Source organism: Mytilus californianus, unplaced genomic scaffold, assembly GCF_021869535.1.
Source record: "Mytilus californianus isolate M0D057914Y unplaced genomic scaffold, xbMytCali1.0.p SCAF_15, whole genome shotgun sequence".
Classification (NCBI taxonomy): domain Eukaryota; kingdom Metazoa; phylum Mollusca; class Bivalvia; order Mytilida; family Mytilidae; genus Mytilus; species Mytilus californianus.
Window position 1 is genome coordinate 221,435 of NW_026262637.1, and position 22,327 is coordinate 243,761.

Genomic DNA, 22,327 nt, shown 5'->3' on the forward strand with positions numbered 1-22,327 from the left:
GTACGCCAAACTGGCATTTTGTCTACATAAGAAATAAAGGCAACAGTAGTATATCGGTGTTCAAAAGTCATAAATCGATTGCGAGAAAACAAATCCGGATTACAAACTAAACCGAGGGAAACACATCAACTTTAAGAGGAAAACTGAAGTGCAACAAAAACGAACACCAACATACATAGAAACGAACTATTTCGTAACAACTGCCATATTCCTGACTTGGTACAGGACATTTTAAGAACGAATGGTGGGTTGAACCTGGTCCCATGGCTAGCCAAACCTCCCGCTCCTATGGCAAAGCTGAAAAATATCGTCAAAATGACAACACCACGTGACAGAAACACAGCACAACACACGCAAGAAAACTCATCACAAGAGAAACGCACAAATAAATAACACAATAAGACTCATCTGTGACTCTAGAATCAAGACAGTTCAAAGGCCAAATCAAATAGGAATTTAATAATTTAAAATGGCATACGACATAAACAAAATAGTGTATGTCTTAAGATGACAAATCAAGACATCAATTGTACCGATTAACCTTCTGTTGGTGTGCGTAATACCACAAACCTCCTTTTATTAAAATAATTAAACTCATCATTGATACCAGAAATACAATTTTGTATGGCAGACGCACGTTTTGTCTACAAAAGACTCATCAGTAACATTTAAAAAAAGAAATTAAAAAGGCCAAATAACATACGAATTTGAAGAGCATTGAGGACCCACAATTCAGCAAAGGTAATCTATTCCTGGGGTAGAAAATCCTTAGTATTTAGAGCAATTCAAAGTTTTGTAAACAGTTAACTTATAATAATGACCATATCAATGTTGGTTTTTAATCAGTTGAGATACGTGAATGCCTTAGACTTGCTTATTAAATTTTAAATTGTTTGATCAAGCTATATAGAACAATTATTTTTTTTTTCAACTGTAACATGACTGTATACTGGCGTCATAAATCTTAAATTCTATTGCAGGTGTAAATGGTGTATTTTTTATGTCACTTAATGCAAAGGGTCCAATACAAGAGAACCCAGCTTCTCAGTGTGTGAGGTGGTATCGTAGGAATGTTAATTCAGTTAGATGGAGCTTGAGAAATCAGAGATGGTGGTTATCTCAGATTTGTCCGTGCAATCAGAGAATGCTGGTTTTTGATGGAAGATTTTATTTCCTTTCGTATCAAAACGGTGCTGTGTGTTTTGCCAACTACAGATTCGGTACCAGTCGTGTAAGTATATATTTATATCTGCTTTAATATGCATCAGTGCATCTATGTAGATGAAGACATATGTTTTCCTGTGATGTTTGGAATTTGATCACATACACCTGATTTCTATTATGTTTTAAAGTGATGTTTAAACATGATAAATGCTGTCTCATTTACATTCTCTATCATCTCTTATCCATGTTAAACACATTAGCCCTTATAGACCCTCACAACATTTCTTTGACAAAAAATGGACCTCAGAAGTGATTTTACTCCTTCACTCCTATAATGAGTTTGAATAAGATAATATTTGTCTTCGACATGCAATTTCATAATATGTTATAATTTCTTACATCTGATTTAACAATCAAACTTTTATCTATGAATTTGTAAAGACTTAGATTACAAAGAATGAAATTGCCTGTTAAAAGAATATCCTGACATGTGTTTCATGACCCAGAGGTCATGATTAAACAATTGGTTTAGATAAATAACTTTAGGATTCATAACAGTTGAAAAAATGTATCTTAACAGAATGATGTAACATATATTTCATGACCATTTGTACTTGCTACCTTTCTTCTTTGTGTACCTTTTGATACATGCATATATTTGATTTGTAAATATAGTTTGCATCTCATGCTGATTAGAAAAGTTATCCTTGATACTTCTCAGGAGGGCTATTGTTTATGGTCAACACATTCATTTGACCCCTGGAATTATTTTTTTTCTTCAAAATTCACATTTTCAATTCAAGTACTTCATGTATGTATATATATATATGTTAATTTGAAAAAACAACAACAGAAGAAATATATTGGCATCTTTATACTCCTTGTTTTTCTAAAAATAAATATATTATACGAACTACTCACATACAATTTATGAAACACTTTTATATATATTATATCGTTACATTAACAAATATTTAATTTTATTACTAAATACCATCGAGTTAGGCATTTTCTTTAATAACCACAGAGGTGTTTATCACTATTTGACGAGGATTTAATGTAATGAAAGGTAGTTTAAATTTATAAAAATACGTCAGCTGCAAAGCTCTCAGAATGCAGAATTTTGCATCTAAGTTGTTTTTTTTTTAAATATGGGGTGGGGAGGCAACGCGGTGCTCACCAATGAAACTACTGCAAAATACTGAGAAATCAGTTAATATTAATAATAGACTGAAATAGGGGTAAAAACCTCTGTAACCAACATTTACTGGAAGTCAAAATTATAGAGTACAATGACATTTTTGATCCAGTTTTCAGTTTTACCAACAAATGAAACTATATAACAAAAGTTACTTTTCAGATTTGCTGCTATCACCAGTTCTATGGGTTCCTTCTTAGGAACAGACCAGATGCTGGTACTATGGTCACAGGGAATCCTTTTACTGATATTGTTACATACCAAAGTGATAATATTATCCCTAAAAACAATTGTTGTTACAAATCAAATAATTGTCATCTGTACTACACAGTAAGACCAGTGGGATTTTGTTACAGGAGGTCACCATTTGGTATATGTAAGTACATGTATTCTGCAGATTTATAGGTCCAGATGGGTGTACATTACTGTAAACCAACTAATTTTTGTGACTTTCGTGAGTAGAAAAATAACACGAATAGAAATCATCACGAATATGTAAACTTCTTTCCTTATTCAACTACATCAAGAAAATTTGAAATCGTGAACTTTAATCGCCGTGAAGTGGGCTAGAAGGGATGAAACGCGAAATAAATTTTCTGCGAACAGCTATACTCTGTTTTGCTGTAAATAATGCTTCTTTTATTGTTTAATGTTACACATTGATTTCTCATGTACATGTAGTATCACTATTTAAAACTTTAAAATTCTATAAGCGATGATTGTTATCCAAAGATTAATTTGCCTGTAATTGTCTAATATCTTTTTTTTGTATAAACATTTCATAACAAAGACAAACATGATTACTTTTGTAGATCATTTTAGAAATGCAAGTAATGAATGTTACCAAGTCCATTTTGATGGGAACTGGAAGTGAACTATATAAATCTATAATCTATAATTCGATCAAAAGTTGCATGCAACTTGAGAATCAAGCTCCTTGTTCCTGAGTCTGTACCTTTAGTGAAAATATATGAAACCTCAAATTTAAAACAAAATAGAATATGTTTTACAGTTTATATACTTGAATGCCTAAGTTTTACTATAAAACAGTGTATATATGGAATTCATTTAAACAAAAATCCTTTATCTTCTTGAAATCTTAAGGAATCATACCACATATCCTTATTTTTATACTGGAAGCTAGAAAGATAGAATGAATCGATCCTGAAAGAAAACATCTTAATTCAGCAAATAATCAAACAACTGTTATGACAAAGTTTAATTAAATGTTAACGCACGACAAATATAAAAATTAACAATTAAAGAACACTCTGTTCATGCTATCATCTTTTATTTTTCACATGTTGCATGATTCTGTGTTGATTGTTTATCAAGGTCAATAATGGAAAACTTTATCCTCAAAACCTGAGAGTTAATTAGTAGCAAACGTTGTCGATCAACAATCACTGAATGAAATATAATATGCTTATTATAGATTATTGATTCTTAAAAAAATGCTATCTAATATGCATAAAGGACTTAGTTTAGTATATATGCATGCCTATATTGGTTCAATAATTTTCTTCATGTTATAATTACAAGAAACTCGTTTCATATGACTTGAATTAGTAAATTTTGTTTATATTTTCAGTCTTTACTTTTGGGGATCCTCATGTTGACACATTGGATGGATTTCAATACACATTTAACGGCTGGGGTGAATACACAATGATGAAAATTGAAAATGAAAATGTAACTTTCGAAGTTCAAGCTAGAACAGATTTAGCAACCTCAAAGAATGGAACTGAACTGAAGAAAATAAATGCTACTATATTTAGTGGATTTGCTGCAAAAGAAGACGGAAATGCCTCTATGCAAGTAGAATTGGCCAGTGATTTGGAAAGTAAGTTATAAACCCTGGTTATGTTTAAAAACACCAGTATGAAATTATTATTTTTTTGTTTTGGTAACCTGACAAGCAGCATAGTAACTGTCATAAGGGAAAGATTTGTTATCATTTTTAGTTGTTTATAAAAATATAGATTCTATGATGATATTTATCCAATTGAGATCGTTCACTTTTCAAAATTTCAACTGTGATTGCCAAGCATTTTCATATTTGAAAACTTTTTGTACCAATAGTGGATATATATAATTTATTTATAACTTCTTACTTAAAATATGTACATGTTGAACACTTTTACAACCCTACAAAAGTACTATTAAATTATTATCATAACATTTTTACCCTTTAATCATGATATTACGAGTTAAATCAAGCCTTTCTTTTGTTTTTCTTTGCATTGTTTTCACATTATCAGGGAGAGCATGTGCAGTCATAGATGTTACATTCTATATGGAAATGAAATATAATTTTGGAATGCCTTAGCTAATCAAAATTTAAAGGAATGATATGAAACTTATCTGCAATGTAATAAGATAATGAAATATTATCTGTTCTATACTTCACTTTAAATATATGTTGTTATAGCTTGTCTTTTATAATATTTGAAAACTTTCTTAATTACAGCAATGGTTGTTTATGGTAACGGAAACGACTACACAACACAGTTCAATACTGATGAAAACTTTAAAGTTTTTCTAACTGGCATTGTATTGAGACGTCAAAATCATACACTTGCTGTTGCTTTCTCTGAGTCAGGTGATTCTTCCAATATCTTTAATCTATATGTAAATATATATATAGTCATCGTGTTGATATATTATTTGATTTTCATAGCAAGGGAGAGTTTTTAGGTATTATACCAATATTGCATTGGGAAAAAAAGACCCGCTAGATTTAGTCGACTTTGCCATTTTGGTTTACCCAAGATATTTGGTTTTGACAGCTGATAGTCTTATAATTAATCCTTGTTAAGGAAGATTTGTTGTACCATGCATGATAATTTAAGACTGTTACATATGTTTACTTTGAAAATCTTTAATTTTACACATATTTCTTGGAAAGAATAATTTGTTGAAATAAAGTAGTAAATATCTTTGACAAATGGCTGATAAATTTATGTATTCTTCCATGCCTACGGTCATTAACATTTTTGACAATTTTATTACATAAAATGAGCAAACAAATATTTACCGGTTGATATTGATTTATAATTCTTCATTAAATATAAGTCTTTACATTTGTAGGGATTCAGTTAAACTTTCAGGTAAAAACTCGGCAGTTGACTTTGTCAGCATCAGTTCCTGAGGATTTTAAAGGTCAAGTTACAGGTCTTATGGGAAATTTTGATGGCGACAAAAACAACGAATTTGTATTACCAAATGGAGATATACTTTCATCTAGTGATATTGATACTGAAAGGGAAATCTATAACAATTTTGGTCAGCTGTGTAAGTAATGAAATCTCATGTTTAGTGATGATCGTTTAGAAAAAAAATAACAAAAAAAACTCTATTTAATTAAAAATGTAAGTGATTTTTTGTACTTTTTTTGACTTATTTCAAAATCTTTTTGTTCTGAAATTTCTTTACTTTTAATTGTCAGAGTTTTTAGTGCATTAGACTTTACAATTCAATGGCTCAATTACATAATTTTTAGTACTCTTTAACAAATTTGAGTTATCTTTTTTATACGCCCGTCAAAATTTTGACGGGATGTATTATGTTATACAAATGTCGTCTGTCCATCTGTCCGTCTATCTGTTTGTCCGTCTGTCCGTCTGTCCGTCTGTCCGTTTGTCTGTCCGGCGTAAACATGTCGCATCACAACTTGAGAACGACTTATACAAATTTCATGAAACTTAACATAGTTGTTTCATATGATGGTCAAACGATCTGTATACTTTTTGGTGAAAATAAGATTAAAACTTTTTAAGTTACGGAACTTAGTAACTAAAACAGGTGTGTGTTTTTTTTTCACATGTCGCGCCGTATCTCAAAAACAATTTATGATTATTGCTTAAAACTTAACACACTTCTTAGTTATATTAGTCTTAAGATCTGTATACTTTTTGGAGATGATTCAAAATTCTATTTTAGACATATTGAGTATTTTGTTAAAAAAAGGGGGAGGGGTTTTTCACATCTCGCGCCGTATCTCAAAAACTGTTTATGATTATTGCTTAAAACTTTACACACTTCTTAGTTATATCAGAGACATATAATACAAGAGATTGGCAACTCGACGAAATCCCGTAAAAACACGCGGCCACTAGTTAAACCTCGCGAGATCTCCTTAGGTAATAAAGTCTTTAATAAAAGTATTAAAAGTACTCGAAGTAAATACGAATGGTTACTTGTAAGCATAACATTAACAGTTTCAGTGTTAAATTTATCATAATTAATTAAATAATTTGAGTTCATATATAATTATTTATTTTTATGTAATTTTGATTTTAGATTTGTATTATTGAAAAAGAGACATAATTTGATATTGTATTAAAAAAAATGTTATGATATTAAATAATTAACACTTGATAAATTAATTGTATCAGAGTTCATTTTATTTGATAGTTTCATAATGGGTTTCTATTGAATATACACCTGTCTCGGAGACATAATTTCACAGTGTGACATGTATATTAGGTTTGAATTATTCGATGACCAGGTAATCACGAACATGTCATAAATAATGAGTTTTAATTGACACCTTGTAAACAAGAAGTTGTTACACCACAGGTGTCCACACTCTTTTCAAAAATACAATTCACAAAATGTAAAATTAATTAATGTGGAAAAAACTTAATTGTCGGTAAATTTATGGTTTCTTCGTGTTCGAAGTGTGTATTGAGAATTAATATTTATGATAATTACAATTAATTTCTCATTTGAATAAAGCTTCATTCATGTGCACGCAATATGAAAAATTCCGATTTTATTTCGAAGGAAGACATAAGCGAGAGACCCACTAACAAAAACAATTGACAAAACTGCATACATAGATAGATATGTGTGTCCTCGAAGCAACAAAAATCTTAAAAAATAAACCACAACATTGAAGTGGGAGCCGAGGTCATACATCAAAGCAACATGGAAGACACTTTTTTAAAAGTATTTTATAACCTTATTTCCACGAGACAATCATTTGTAGTGGTTTTTGTCTTTTAATCATTTGTAGTGGTTTTTGTCTTTTTATTCTGGGGTAAAGAGATGGCAGTTTAAAAGTAAAATTGTTAATGTGAACATATACAAATCATTGATGCAAATAAAATCTTTTATTATTAAATATATATATATATCTTTTGATGTCACCATTAAAATGTCCTCAATACGATTTTAATTTGAAAATGAATTAGGTTCATGTTTTGAATGAGAAGCGTAGTCTGAAACGACAACAGATGCATGAAGCTCATTCATAATATTACGACCAGCAGAAGGTTTCCTTTTCTAGAAAATTTTACTCCTTTTGAAAATTTACTGCATTCGTTCATCTTTGGCACCCTAAAAAGAAGAAAAAACGATGACTTCATAATAGGAGAAAATAATAAATTTTGCCATAAACAGAATGAAAAATGAATAAATTGCCTACCAAAATGCAGGCTTTAAATTTCATAGTGCACAAACATGAAGGACTGATTTAAGGAAATTTTTCCATGAACAATTTCAATATTTAGCCAGTTTAATAAAAAAAAAGAAGAAAAAAATGAGAGAAATGTAAATCCCCATAATATGACATATTTATTTGTAAATTTCTAGTTTTGACGAAACAGATTGATAAAATTAGCATAGCTGGCTTTGTGTATAAATAACAAAATAATAGACACCCTGTTTGTGTGATATTTTTAGAAATAACTGTTGGATTAAATTTTACGAAACGTGGCTTATTTTCACGACATAACATCTGAGGGAAATATAGCCCAATACAATTGAATATTTATTTGCACATTTCCAAGTTTTACGAGATAAAATTATAGTACCAGCACAGCTGGCTTCGGGTATCAATAAGAAAAAATCGCCACATTTGTTGATAATTTAAAAAAAAAAAACAACACTATTGGATCAAATTTTACGAAAATAGTCTTATTTTCACGAAACAACATTTGGGAGTATTATTGCCCCATAAAATTATATATTTATTAGCATATTTCCAAGTTTTAAGAAAAAAAAATTGGCAGATCAAATGGTTTCTACAAGGAATTGTATATTTAAATATACAATTCCTTGGTTTCTGCGGCAATAGGTGAAGTAAAATGGGCCGAGTTTTAACTTTGTTTGTATTTGATTAATCTCATCATTCCAACACATTTTATTAGTAACAAATTATTAGAATTGTTTTTTTGTATCTTTTAAATATACTTACATTCTTTAGCTGTGAAAAGTATCGGCATTATCCATTATAAAAATCGTTAGGCGTAGGACCTTTTTCACAACAATGGCGGATTTTACCCAAAAATCCATCGGTATAATCGGCTTTCCGGTGGCCAAGTCATTTCATTGGCTGTTGTATAGACTCTACTAGAGTTGCGAATCTCTTGTATTATATGTCTCTGGTTATATTAATCTTAAGATCTGTATACTTTTTATTGATGATTCAAAATTTTATTTTTGAGTTATTGAGTATTTTGTTAGAAAAAGGGGGAGGGTTTTCTTACATGTCGCGCCGTATCTCAAAAACGATTTATGATTATTGCTTAAAATTTTATACACTTCTTAGTTATATTAATCTAAAGATCTGTATAATTTTTGGTTTTGATTCAAAATTTTATTTTTGAGATATTGATTTTTATTTTTTTTTAAAGGGGGGTTTTCACATGTCGCGCCGTATCTCAAAAATGATTTATGATTATTGCAGAAAAATTCACACACAAGATGACGGGCGTATCATGCGCTCATGGCGCAGCTGTTTATTAAACATAGTTATAATTTGTTTATCATAGGGGAGACAACTGCAGCCATTTCAATATTTGCTTATACTGATGGGAAATCATGGGCTGATTACAGTCACCAAGATTTTGTTCCATTGTTTATTGACGAGTTTAAAAATACTACCCTCCAGTCAGCCTACACCATCTGTGGTGGCAGTAGTGACCAGTATAAAGCTTGTATCTTTGATTTCCTGGCGACTGGTGATCAATCATTTGCTGATGATACTCAATCAATAAATGAGGAAGCTGAGTCTGAAACTGCACAATTACGTAAGTTTTGTTCTCATTTCTAAACTTTATAGACATTTTAACAAATTTTGTGAGGTGTAAACTTTTAATTCAATATAAAATTTTTGAATGTCTCAATCTTTCTTTGAGTTGAAGGACAGCAAATAAGAGCCCTGTTCATGTAAATAGAGTGTTGTGATTTTGTATAATGATCAAATACATCATATCCCCTCTTTTCTACAATGATTGACAGTGACAGAATCTTTTATTCAGATAATTTTGAATAAATCATATTAGCACATTTTAGGTCTTTTAATAATAGAATATGAAATATGAAGTGGCAAAATATTTTCAGAGTTGTGATCAATTTAAGTCTTTCAAGTTACATTTAACATTTGTTTGCTAAGTAATATTTCTTACCTACATTTATCTGGACTTTACTATATATTTGTTTTATTCTATTGAACAAATAAACGGTAAAAATAAAATGGAACATTGTCAGTGTCTTATCAAGAAAAAAAGATGCGATTTGATTAGAAGGCACTATTCTCTTGCACGCTCAATTCTAATAAATTTATAAATGTTGGATTGCAAAGGAGTAAAGCCAGTATAATTAAATCCCAATAAACAGCCCTGTAAAGGTGTATTTTTAAATAAATTCAATTGTTGGAGTAAATTTTGATTGCATGTTTCGCCATATGTATTATTTTGAAAGTATTATTAGAATAATTGTATATCTGCATCATTATATATTAGCCTGAAATAAAAATAGATTTCATTTTAGGTAATTTTCTAGAAATTTGTCATCTTTTCCACCGGTTTTTATGATTTCATCTATGGCGCCAACCCTCGCCTATTGAAAGTTTGGTTGAAAAGTAAAGAATGTAATATATAAAGAACATTTCAGCAAAATATTTATGTGCCAGGGTGGCTCCACTTTTAATTTTTCAGAAAACTGTCATATATTTTGCCAAATTATGCATAATCATAGTTGAATGGAATAAAAATAAAAATATAGTAAAGTCCAGATTAATGTAGGTAACAAATGTTGCGTTTCATAAAAAGATAATACACAGATGTGCTGCTGGTATAAGCCATAAAGGTTCATTTTCTGTTAATATGTCTGTAAAAACTGTGTACTGATCCTTTTATCTAATAATATGAATGATCCCATGTGGTCAACACATAAGTAAGCTATCACATATTTGCAAAGTTGACCTTTGATGTACTAGTATTTGCTTATTTGGTCTATTTTGGTCATATAGCTCTACAACTGTTTCGGGTCTTAAACATCCTTCCTTCAAATATTCGGCTTTGAGCGTTCCTGATGATGATAAATCTGCAAAAGCACTTCAGACGCATGAAATATATAAAGTGTTGTTTACATTTTACATATAGGAAGAGACCTCCTGTGCATTTTGACATCACAAATACTTGACCAGTTAACTAACTCCTTTGAAAACATTGGGGTTAGTATTCTTCAATCTTTGTTTTCTGTATAGACATATTTATAGACTGTTGTTTGTCTAGTGATCTTTTTCCTTTTGATTAAACTGTTCAATAATTTCATTATCTTCCAGGAAATGAGGCGCCAGAAATAAGTGGACAAGAATCTATCAAAGTAGTAGTAAATCAATCTGTAATTTTTAACTTCTCTGGTCAGGATGATAAAGCAGATTTTAAATACAGTATAATAGATCAGCCAGGTGAAGGCACTTTTACATCTGATAATTCTACAGGAAATCTGACATTAACATGGACACCTGCAAATCTCAATACAGAAAAAATCAGGTAAATTTTGTAGATATTTTGTTTTAAAGAAAGATTCAAGGGTTCAAAACAAGATTGAAACAATAAGGAAGTTCTACGTTTGATGCAGCATTGAATATTGGTATTCATTGTGTATTATATTTTCGGATTGAGTAAAATGAAGAAGAAGGCACATTTTTGGCTCGAAAATGACACTTATTTGCAATTAATATTCTAACATTTTCTTAAATTGTAAGAAATGTATTTTGATATTTTATCAACGTTTGATTCAAATTTTTTACTTTGATATATTGTTTACTGTTAGAACAATGTGCACATTGAATGTTAACGAAAAGTGTTTGGTTAAATTCTTTGGTATTGTGTTTCCCATAGTCTAGAATTGTGCAATGGATTTTCCACATTTGGCATTTTCCATCGTACATAGGAATTTTATATGATAACCTATATATTTGCTGATAAGTATACTTCTTGTATCCTTTGTATTTCCTTCATATAAGATATGATGTGGTATGATTGCCAATGAGACAACTATTATGGACCACAGACCAAATTAAGTAGATGTTAGCACCTGTCTTTAGAACTTGATTTTATCTTGTGTACATTCTTCTAGTTTTTTATATGGTTTTTGTATTTTGAAATTGCTGCATGAACTATGAATATCTGCCCAAATAAATCAAATCTATATTAGTAGAAATGCTCCTCTTTTGTCTACTACCAAGAGCTTTAAGGGATGTATTGTTTGCCAAGAAAGAAATGAAACTTATCAAAGATACCAGTCTTATAATTGCCAAAATTCCAAGACGATTGCCTGTGCTAAAAGGGCATTTTTTGTATTTGCGAACTGTTTTAATCTGAATCATTTCCCATAAGTTAAAATTATAGCTAATGATCATCAGTTTTCTAATTCTTTTGAGTTTATACCTTTTGTATTTTATTTTCTAAATGATATTATGTGAAGGGAGGAATATTAAATTTCTTTCAGACTTTGATTAAATTGCAATATCAATGTGTAATAATATTACATAAACTTCACAGGGTAACTACTGTAGACAGTGATGGTGTAACAGCAGATGCTATAGAGGTGGTGATTATTATGTGTAGCGGATGTTCCGGTGACCAAGGAACATGTGATTATGACACTCTCAGAAATGAAACCAATCCCAACTTCTTGATTGCCTCATGTAACTGTACTACTGGTTGGTCTGGTAAGGACATATTTCTTTGTTTTAAATATAGTTGACATTTGATTTCAAATTGTATCTGTTAGATAATCAAATCTGGAATTAAGCTATGGTAATTGTACAATGTTCTGTTATATAAAATTTAAAAGTATTTGGTATCTAAATAATCAAATCAAATCAAAGCAGATACTAGAAATCACATTTTTCGAGTGTATTGGTATTTTCCTAATCTTGCAGTTCATTAGCTGTTGTATCAACTTGATCAGACAAACGTGCTTTCAAAATTATTTGTATGAAATTTTGGTCCAAACCAATGTTAAAAACCGTTAAGTTAAACACTTGAGGAACTATCAAACTAAAATCGCATTGAAAGGACACCAGCAGCTGAGTGACTGACCACTGTGTAAAAGAGGGACGAAAGATACCAGAGGGACAGTCAAACTCATAGATCGAAAACAAACTGACAACGCCATGGCCAAAAATAAAAAGACAAACAGACAAATAATAGTACAGATGAAACATAGAAAACCAAAGACTAAGCAACACGAACCCCACCAAAAACTGGGGGTGATCTCAGGTGCTCCGGAAGGGTAAGCAGATCCTGCTCCACATGTGGCCTCCGTCGTGTTGCTTATGTTATTACAAATCCGGTAAATAGTCTAATTCGGTAAGTCACATTCGTGAAAAAGGAGGGTATTGTAGTTACGACATAAGGAACATATCCGATATCATCTGTGAAGTGCGTTCCTGAGATTTTGCATTTTACTGGAAGCCGCAAAAACATAATAGAATAAAAAAAACAACAACAAGAAACCAAATTTAATTTCTTACAGCATATGTACTACAGTAGTGACATCCTTTGGCTCTCACAATCCATTTGTCCTTTGGTTGAAAAACAAAATTACAAAATACACAACTGAATTTAATTCAACAACATTTCACATGCAAATTATTATGTTAAAATAATATTTACATATTTAGTTAAAAATTATGAGTTTGTTAACATAACAATGTGTCGTCATTGACTTCAATCATATGAGAACATATTCTACACAAATTGAAAGAAAAGTGTTTATTCAGTATAAGACATATTACATTGAGAACTGCTGTCTACTTTGATTCTGTCCCGTCAGATATCTTTAAGAATATAGTTAATTCTGTATTCTAATATGACGTTCTTCAAACGCTTTGAGTACACACCCGTGATAAAATATGAATATATTGATATTTCAGCTGATCGTAAACGTCATGTATTGTTTGGGCTGTTAAATCTAACTCCCACGTCGTTTGCTTACTATGAATGAGTTACCCGAGGTCAGACGGTGTAAATAACGTCATTGAACGATGACGTAAGAATATAAGCCATCTACGGGAAAATGCACGAATTTGAAACTGAAAGTCGTCAAAACATGAAAACATAAACAAACGATGATAAGAATTTGTTGAAAGCCCATTTTCTTAAATAAAAGTAAGATAATTAATCTACTTCGTCCTAAGCTGTCTTAGTATGTTATTGTAAATCATTTAAGCATGTCACTTATTAAGTTTTCTTCGTATTTTACGTCAATATTAATAATGTGTTCAATTACGGGAACAGCAAACATTTCCCTTCACCTACAGCGCTTCGAAACAAAATGATTGTTGTCTTCGTCCTATTAGAATAGATATAATTCATGGGGGCTTAAAATTATATTGATTTTACTACGGGTTGGCCCTTTATGCTGATATTTTACCCCTCGCTCGTGGTAAAATATTTAGCATAAAGGGCCGACCCGTGGTAAAATCACAATTAATTCAAGCCCCCATGAATTATTTCTTAATCATATATATCTAGTCTAAGTCAAAAATATTGTACTTAAAATTTTATTTCATAAGATGTCAACTACAATACCTTTGATTTTCTTTTTTTATAATTTGTATATTGGTACTGTTTTATTTTGTAAGATAACAAGTTATCATCAATACCAATCATATAATCATTTGTCCGAGACCAGCTTTTCAACTACATTTGACTCATCAGCAGCACTCATATCAAAATAGTTAGACAGCAAAACGTAATTATTACAAAGTCAAATTACTGAATTGAAAACCAAAATTTCCAAATTGTAGTTCTGAATCTGACCAAGGCAATCTATATATCTATAAGGTTGAGAGAAAAAACATATGTATCTGTGTGCTTTGTATGGGATACCAGTAGGATTGCCATCCATCTTTGAGGACATGTACAATAAATACATACATAACTATATTCCTTCCCTTTTTTAGGTGATGACTGTGAAATTGATACAAATGGTTGTGTTGATAACCCATGTGCTTTAGGACGTACCTGTATAGATTTATTACCAGGTGATGAAGAAGTATTTGGTCGCGGTTACAACTGCTCTAATTGTCCAGCCGGCTATAATATTACAGCCGATGAAAAGTGTGAAGGTAAACAAAGAGACCGATTGATTAAGAATTATTCCAATTGAAGGGCATGAATAAGGAACCTTTTTCATTATGAATTTAAACAGTTGAAGTAAAGCCTTAATATTTCAATATCAACCCTTTCCACACACAAACTCTTATTGAATAAATTTGATTCATTGATATTCAGATGAATTTTCCAAAATTATGAATCATTCTTTATAATAGATGAATACATGATTTCTTTATCTTATATCACATCATTTTTCTTTTACCGGTCCACAGTATTGTATTCTTCCTGTAATGATTTTCATTGCTCTTCGGTATTTTCCTACGTTTTTCTCATAACTCTTATAATATTTTGTGTTAATTGAAAAAAAAAGAAATGCCAACTTTAAAAGTGATTGAGTATGATGCCAGTAAAATTACGCTTTTATTTTTAGATATAAATGAATGTTTAGATGGAACAGATAACTGTCCAGCAAACAGTAATTGTACAAACACAGATGGAAGCTTTACATGTATCTGTCTAGACGGGTTCAGAGAAGTTGGTTCTGAATGTCATGGTTTGTACTAAGATAACAAAAGTTTAAAAATTTGAGGCTCAGTTAATTTAAATGATGTTTGAGACATTTTGATGTGAAAGATAAAATAATCTCTGTGACTTTCCAAGCAGATGTTTATGTCTGGAGTTCATACAAAAAGGGGCATTATTAGTTCCTATCTAGAGACATTTGACTTTGGGCAATTTTCCTTCTTCAAAAAATGGATAAAAGTTTGTAACTCTAATGATTTTAGTCACAAATAACACACTTTAAAGTCCTATACCAATAATCTACCAAAAAAATTGTATTTGTGTAACACATTGACACCATTTATCTTTACATAATTATAAAATGAAAGAATTTCAATGAAATATGATATCTTATTTGAATGTTGAGCAATACAGAAATGAGAACTGTTAATTATAAACTTTAGAAAATCAACTGGTGCAAGCAAGTTTAACCAGTAATAAATTCAAATCACTTTAATTATATTTTCACAGACATTGACGAATGCACTGAAAGAACAAGTGGTTGTGAACAGATTTGTGCTAATTGCGATGGAAGCTTTACGTGTAGTTGTGTGTATGGATTTGAGCTGGTAGCTGACGGTAGCTGTAATCAAAGTAAGTTTAATTGGGAACCTAAATCGCTACTTTAACTGTAATTAGAATGAGGCTGTATTGACTGTTTGAAATTGTGTTAGTCTAGTTTTTCATTCTGTTTATTTTATTTAAAATTAAAATTTTATGTGACTTTCAGCAGGTGATTTTTGGGAAAGTTTTTTGATCGTAATACGATACTTCAAGATTTGTTTTCATCGTAAGATATATGATATCTTTATTGCATTTAATAACTTTTAAGTGATGTTGTCAACATGCTTCACCAAGTCATTATCCTGCTCTTCCTAGTCAAATCTTGAAATTACTGATTGTTTAATCTTCTTTCCAGCAATATTTGATGTCTGTGCACTGCAGAATTTAACCTGTAGTTATGGTTGTGATAATACTACAAATCCAGGAACGTGGGAGTGTATATGTGCTGAAGGGTATCAACTTGATAGTGGCAGCGGAAATTGTTCTAGTAAGTGTCATTTATATAAGAAGATGTGGTATGATTGCCAATGAGAAAACCATCCACCAAAGACCTAATAACTTAGATTTGAGCAACTATAGGTAACTATACAGACTTCAGCAATTAACAAAAATCATACCGTATAGTAAGCTATAAAAGACAACAGCATGACAAAACGAGAAAACCAACAGCCTTCTTTATGCAAAAATAATAAACAATGACAACCACTGAATTATAGACTCATAACTTGTATAGCACCCTTAAAAAGGACAGAGTACTTCAGAATTTATTGTGAGGTTTTTATCAATGCCAATAATGTGACTGGGTGAGTATCACGATAATAAGAACTCGCATTCTGGTATCTGATACATATATCTTAATCCCGATTATCCTGAAATCGCAAAAATTAATCTCGCGTTTTGTCCATTCTTCAAAAATCGCAATAATAAATGCATACAATAATTTCTGAATTTCAGTATACTCTTGTCAATGCATATACCTATATTTACTACAGCTGTGCTATTTACGCAGTCTGATTGCATTGACCGTATAATCATTTGTGATATACAGTCACTAACCGTATATCGCCTTGTTTGTGACGTTGACAATGCGTTTCGGTACGGTTTTATGTATGATGTCATTAAAAGTACAGGTTCGCAGAATGTTTACGTCGCTCACTCTAAATTAAAAAATGATGGTTTTTATCCTAAATATTTCATTTGAAACAGTTGTAGGAGTTGCAGTATATAAAAAATAATCATAAATTGTCTGGAAATATAAATTGTATTTGTACTGGGCTCAAAACAGGATAGAAATGCTCGGCAAAGCCTCGCTTTCTACTATTTCTAAGCCTTTTACAAATGAAATGTATATTTCGAGACAATGTATGGTTATTCTATATTTCCAAAGTTTGATTTGTAAAAAGCCCACAATCAGAAAAGCAGAATAAAATTTCTGCATTTTGATTGTCAAACAACAATATGTACATGTATATACCAGATTTGATATTGATATATTTCACAAACTTTAGAATGAATGATATACGCCGGCATGTATATAGATTTCTTGATCATTCCATCTAGTGTAATATACTTTTACATCAAACTCCTGTCATATGGCAAAACTGTTTTATAACTAAAATTTGCATACAGTGTAAGTGAATTGATATATGTGGTAATCTTTCTGCAACAATTGAAAATTTTACATTTTAGATATCAATGAATGTGATGCTAATGTATGTACACAGAACTGTCAAGATACTGTTGGTAGCTATATCTGTTCCTGTTATAGAGGCTTCAAATTAAATGCTGATAAAACGTCTTGTTCAGGTATGAATTCAAGAAAATTTTTAAAATTTAATGCATGTACTTGAATATTTGATTGTTATGGTTCAGATATTTTACAACAATCTATCTATTGAATATATATCAGTTGGATAGTTATACACCATCATTAGTAACGCCTTCAAACACAATAAAAATGAAAAAAAAATCAATATAGACTCCTTACAACAATTTTTATTCTAAATATCATTGCCCATCACATAATTAAACAAATTAGTTAGTCTAAAAGGAATAATTTTATTTTTGCAACTTAAATTGTAAGGTGACAAGAAAGTACAGTTTTATCATTAATACAATCGAACATAATATATATAAATGGATTTTTTTATTATGTGTATTAACAAGCATGCTCTATTTTGTGAAAGCCTGTTTGAGTCCATTTTATGGTGACAACTGTGCAAGTCAATGTAGCTGTGGACCAGGCGCATTAAGATGTGATCCAAGTCGTGGATGTGTTTGTAACAGTGCCTGGACTGGAACTAATTGTGATGTTGATGTCAATGAATGTGTAGAAACTCCAGGCATATGTCAAAATGACGACAAGACTTGTGCGAATGAAGATGGCGGTTATGAATGTAATTGTAGATCGGGTTTTGAAAAAGTGTCTGCAGATGACAGTTTTCCTTGTGCAGGTAAATATTAGGTAGAAATAGGTACAACATGTATTTTATAATGTATTTCATAAATACATATTGTAGAATGAAAAAGTCTAGTTTGTATTGTTTGAATCTAAATAGTACTACTTAAATGTCATTTGGTTGCAGTTTATATAAAAACATTACTCAAATCAATTTAAGGACAGGTGTAATTGTTCTTGATTATCTAGACATGACGTAATGCATTGTACCTTTCTTATCTAAATGTTAGCTTGAACTAGATATAATTTCCTTTTTTTAACCCGTTGTATGAATACACTCGTATTATTACAGCCTTTTGTCATCACAGGCTGTTTCCTAGTATCGATTAATATGAAAATCATAAACGGCATTTTCTTAAATATATAAATAGAGGTATTGATTTTATTAACTTATCTAGCATATTCAATGACTCTACCATCCAAAGCCAAATACCTCCATATTTTGATAATATAGAACCACCTGTTATTTCGTATTCTTTTAAAAAAAACCAGCAGAAGTTTGATTTTTAATTATACGTCAGTTAGATCAGACGTCAAAATAGAAAATAATGTTAAGACCGTGAGGTCAAAACTTTTCTTAAGAAAGGACCTAAATATCGTCCTCTATCTATAATAGATTGGAAACAGTGTCGTCAGGTCATTAAAGACGCTCTGTCTGCCTACTGTAAAAATTGGTGTACACGTGGAAATTCTGATAAATCTCTAGACAGTTATTTGAATAAAATTATGAATACTGTTGATATTCGTATACCTCATTTTGAAAACAATTCTGAAATTAATAATAGGGTCCATGATATTCTTATTTCTGAATAAAAAATAAACTCCAAGTAGTCGCAAAGCGGTTTGTGTTTGTACCGGCAGACAAAGCAGCCAATAATGTAGTGGTGGTGTGACGCATATACTACACGGAAGTTCTCCAAAACGAAATTATCAATTCTTCTACATTCAGGACCGTACGCTCTACAGAGAGTCAAATTGTAAACAAGCATATCACTGCCACTACCCAGCTTAAAGCCTCTTCCGAACATTTGAAAGTCCTTACTATGTACTGGCTACCTAAATTGCACAAAAAAACATTTAAATTCCGTTTCATCTCCGCATCTAGGAAGTGTTCTACTACTAATCTATCAGTGCTTCTAACTACCTCCCTTACTACTATCAAAGAACTTGTTATTAACTTTTGTAATAAAGCTTATGAAAAAAATGGTAATAATTATTTTTGGAGTGTTAAAAATTCTTTATAGGTTTAGATAAAATACATGCTATTGATGATCCTTTTAATTCTGTTGACAGTTATGATTTTTCTACTCTCTACACTTCCACACACTCTTTTCAAGAAAGCGTTTTCATATTTAATAAAATGGTCTTTTGAAAAATCTCATTGCAAATTTATTTGCTGTAACTCGTTTAAAGCTTTTTTCTGTAACGAAAAAGGAAAGTATGCTAGATACACTTACTGGAAATGTGAAGATATGATTGAAGATTTAAATTTTCTCCTGGAAAACATATATGTACGTTTCGGCGATAATGTGTATTGACAAGTAGTAGGTATTCATATGGGCACTTACTTATTGCTATGAATCTCAGTTTATGACCAACTTCAGTAAAGACACGTCATTGTTACATTTGGTTAATACATTCAACAATACCTACCGTTATCTTGATGATATTGTTTCGTTAAATAATCCAGAGTTCTCTAAATATATTACCTAAATTTACACAAAGGAACTTACTTTAACTAAATCTAACAGCAGTAGTTGTCTTTTTCTAGATTTAGACATTTCAATTTCTAAAGGGAAACTCCATACTTAAATTTACGACAAAAGAGACGATTTTTCATTCCCTAATGTTAATTTTCCTTTTTTAGATGGCGATGTGCCTTTGGCTCCACCATACGGTGTTTATATATCCCAACTCGTTCGTTATGCCTGTGTGTGTAGTGATGTCATAGATTTTAAGGAACGTAATCAATGCATCACTGGTAAATTATTAAGTCAGGGATTTCGTTACCATAAATTACTTAAAACTTTTACTAAATTCTTTCATAGATACAAAGATTTGATTAGTAAATTTGGCTGTACCTGTAAAAAACTTATTAAAAACGGTATTTCACATCCTAAATTGTACAGTAATATTGTACTAAAAGCGCGGAAATCACTATGTGATCCGTGTAAACTCATCGAACCTTTATACAAACTTATTAGTAAAGGTTATCTTACCAATGTTGTAATTAGATCTTTGAATATAGTTTACATTGGCACACATATCGATTTTGTCATCAGCAAATTAAAACATAACTAAATTTGTATTCTTTTCAAACGGGATGTATAAAGACACATCCACGTTCATTTATTTTTATAAAGAGGTTAACTCTTAACTATCCTACTGCCTGTTGATACATTTATTTTTGGCATTGCACAAGTCATGTCTTCTTTGACTGTCCATGACGTCAAAATACTAAATCCCTGGGATGTGTTTTAGTTGATTTTAGTCTCTGATGCATGATTTTTTTATTATTAATTGTTTTTGGCTTTTAACTAGCTGTCAGTAACTGCGAGTACTCTCAAATCGTACTTTTTTGTTAATTTGACCTGTTGATACTATTTGTAATGCTTTTTTGTTATCTAATGTTTACTTATTCAGGGTTATATCTCGTCTATATACCAGCTTTGATACGTGTTTGGTATGACTATAAATTTTAACTTCTTCGTACTTTGAACAACAAACTTATTTATTTTGTAAAAAATATTTCCGTTCTCCATTTAAACTGTATACCTTACAACAACATTATTTTCATTTACCTGTGTATATTATTGTATTTGGTGGCCTTTTGTTCAAGGTTGTTGTTTTTTTTTTAAATTGTTTAACATCTCACAGCGGATTACTACTGTTGCCTTTATTTATTCACCCCTTATTTTATTGATTTGGTATTTACATTGTATCATAGATCAAATGTATTCGATCAGTGTATGTTCACTTGTGTTAATATGTCTTTTGATTGAGGTAAGCCCTTTCAATTGATGTTTTATAGTGTGTCTTCCTATGTTGTGATGTTACACTATTGTTTCAGATAAGGGTAAAGGTTGGTACCTTTTAAAACGCTTAAACCCGCTGCATTTGTTTGCACCTGTCCTAAGTCAGGAATCTGATGTTCAGTAGTTGTCGTTTGTTGATGTGGTTCATAAGTGTTTCTCGTTTCTCGTTTTTTATATAGATTAGACCGTTGGTTTTTCCGTTTGAATGGTTTTACACTAGTAATTTTTGGGGCCTCTTATAGCTTGCTGTTCAGTATGAGCCAATGCTCCGTGTTGAAGACCGTACTTTGACCTATAATGGTTTACTTTTACAAATTGTGACTTGGATGGAGAGTTGTCTCATTGGCACTCATACCACATCTTCTTATATCTATAACGGTGTATTTGTTGCAGTCAAACCAGTTTCAGGTTACAGTTTCAGGGTTTAATGGTTTGGGTTTAAACCGGTTACGGTGCACCATTTTTCTGATAATGGTTTGTTAAACTGTTCACACTACACGAGGAGGTTTGATAAGTTTAAGAAACTGATTTCAATTTTCAAGGAACAAATGTAAAACACCCTTTCAGTTTCGAACTCGTTCAGAACCACTTTGGAAAAACGAACAGAAGGTTTATCAAACCAACCAGAAACTGAAACCAACAAATTTGCCATTAATGTTTAAAGTTTCAACATGTTAGATACATTTATGATAAGCCTATGAGAAAGGATGATATCATATTGCAGGCATTCATATGTAGTATCTCTTGTGATTCAATTATTTATGATAACAAATTTAACAAACCTTGATATAATTATATATATCCTTTTTCATAGTTCAAAATTATTTTCTTGTCAGACTAGGAAATAACTGTGATTTTCTAAGCAATTTCTAAATTAGATTAAGAAGAAGAAAAGGTGAAGAACTTTATAATTAATGAAATATTAGGTCAAATACTTTTTATTGTTGTTGTATTTTATATCAATAGAGTCTGCCACAATGTT

General features: G+C 30.9%; 1 protein-coding gene across 1 annotated transcript in view; it reads left to right on the forward strand.

Moving 5' to 3' along the window:
• The window catches only part of LOC127725931 (mucin-4-like), a 95,372-nt gene that overhangs the window by 37,802 nt on the left and 35,243 nt on the right, over positions 1-22,327 (forward strand). Inside the window, exons 16-29 of the mRNA XM_052233236.1 lie at positions 981-1,231; positions 2,525-2,738; positions 3,954-4,205; positions 4,833-4,964; positions 5,453-5,656; positions 9,142-9,399; positions 10,938-11,148; positions 12,163-12,332; positions 14,574-14,738; positions 15,158-15,280; positions 15,760-15,882; positions 16,208-16,339; positions 17,542-17,658; positions 18,039-18,305. Of these exons, the coding sequence (XP_052089196.1) occupies positions 981-1,231; positions 2,525-2,738; positions 3,954-4,205; positions 4,833-4,964; positions 5,453-5,656; positions 9,142-9,399; positions 10,938-11,148; positions 12,163-12,332; positions 14,574-14,738; positions 15,158-15,280; positions 15,760-15,882; positions 16,208-16,339; positions 17,542-17,658; positions 18,039-18,305 (2,619 nt within the window). The remainder of the gene's footprint in view (positions 1-980; positions 1,232-2,524; positions 2,739-3,953; positions 4,206-4,832; positions 4,965-5,452; positions 5,657-9,141; positions 9,400-10,937; positions 11,149-12,162; positions 12,333-14,573; positions 14,739-15,157; positions 15,281-15,759; positions 15,883-16,207; positions 16,340-17,541; positions 17,659-18,038; positions 18,306-22,327) is intronic.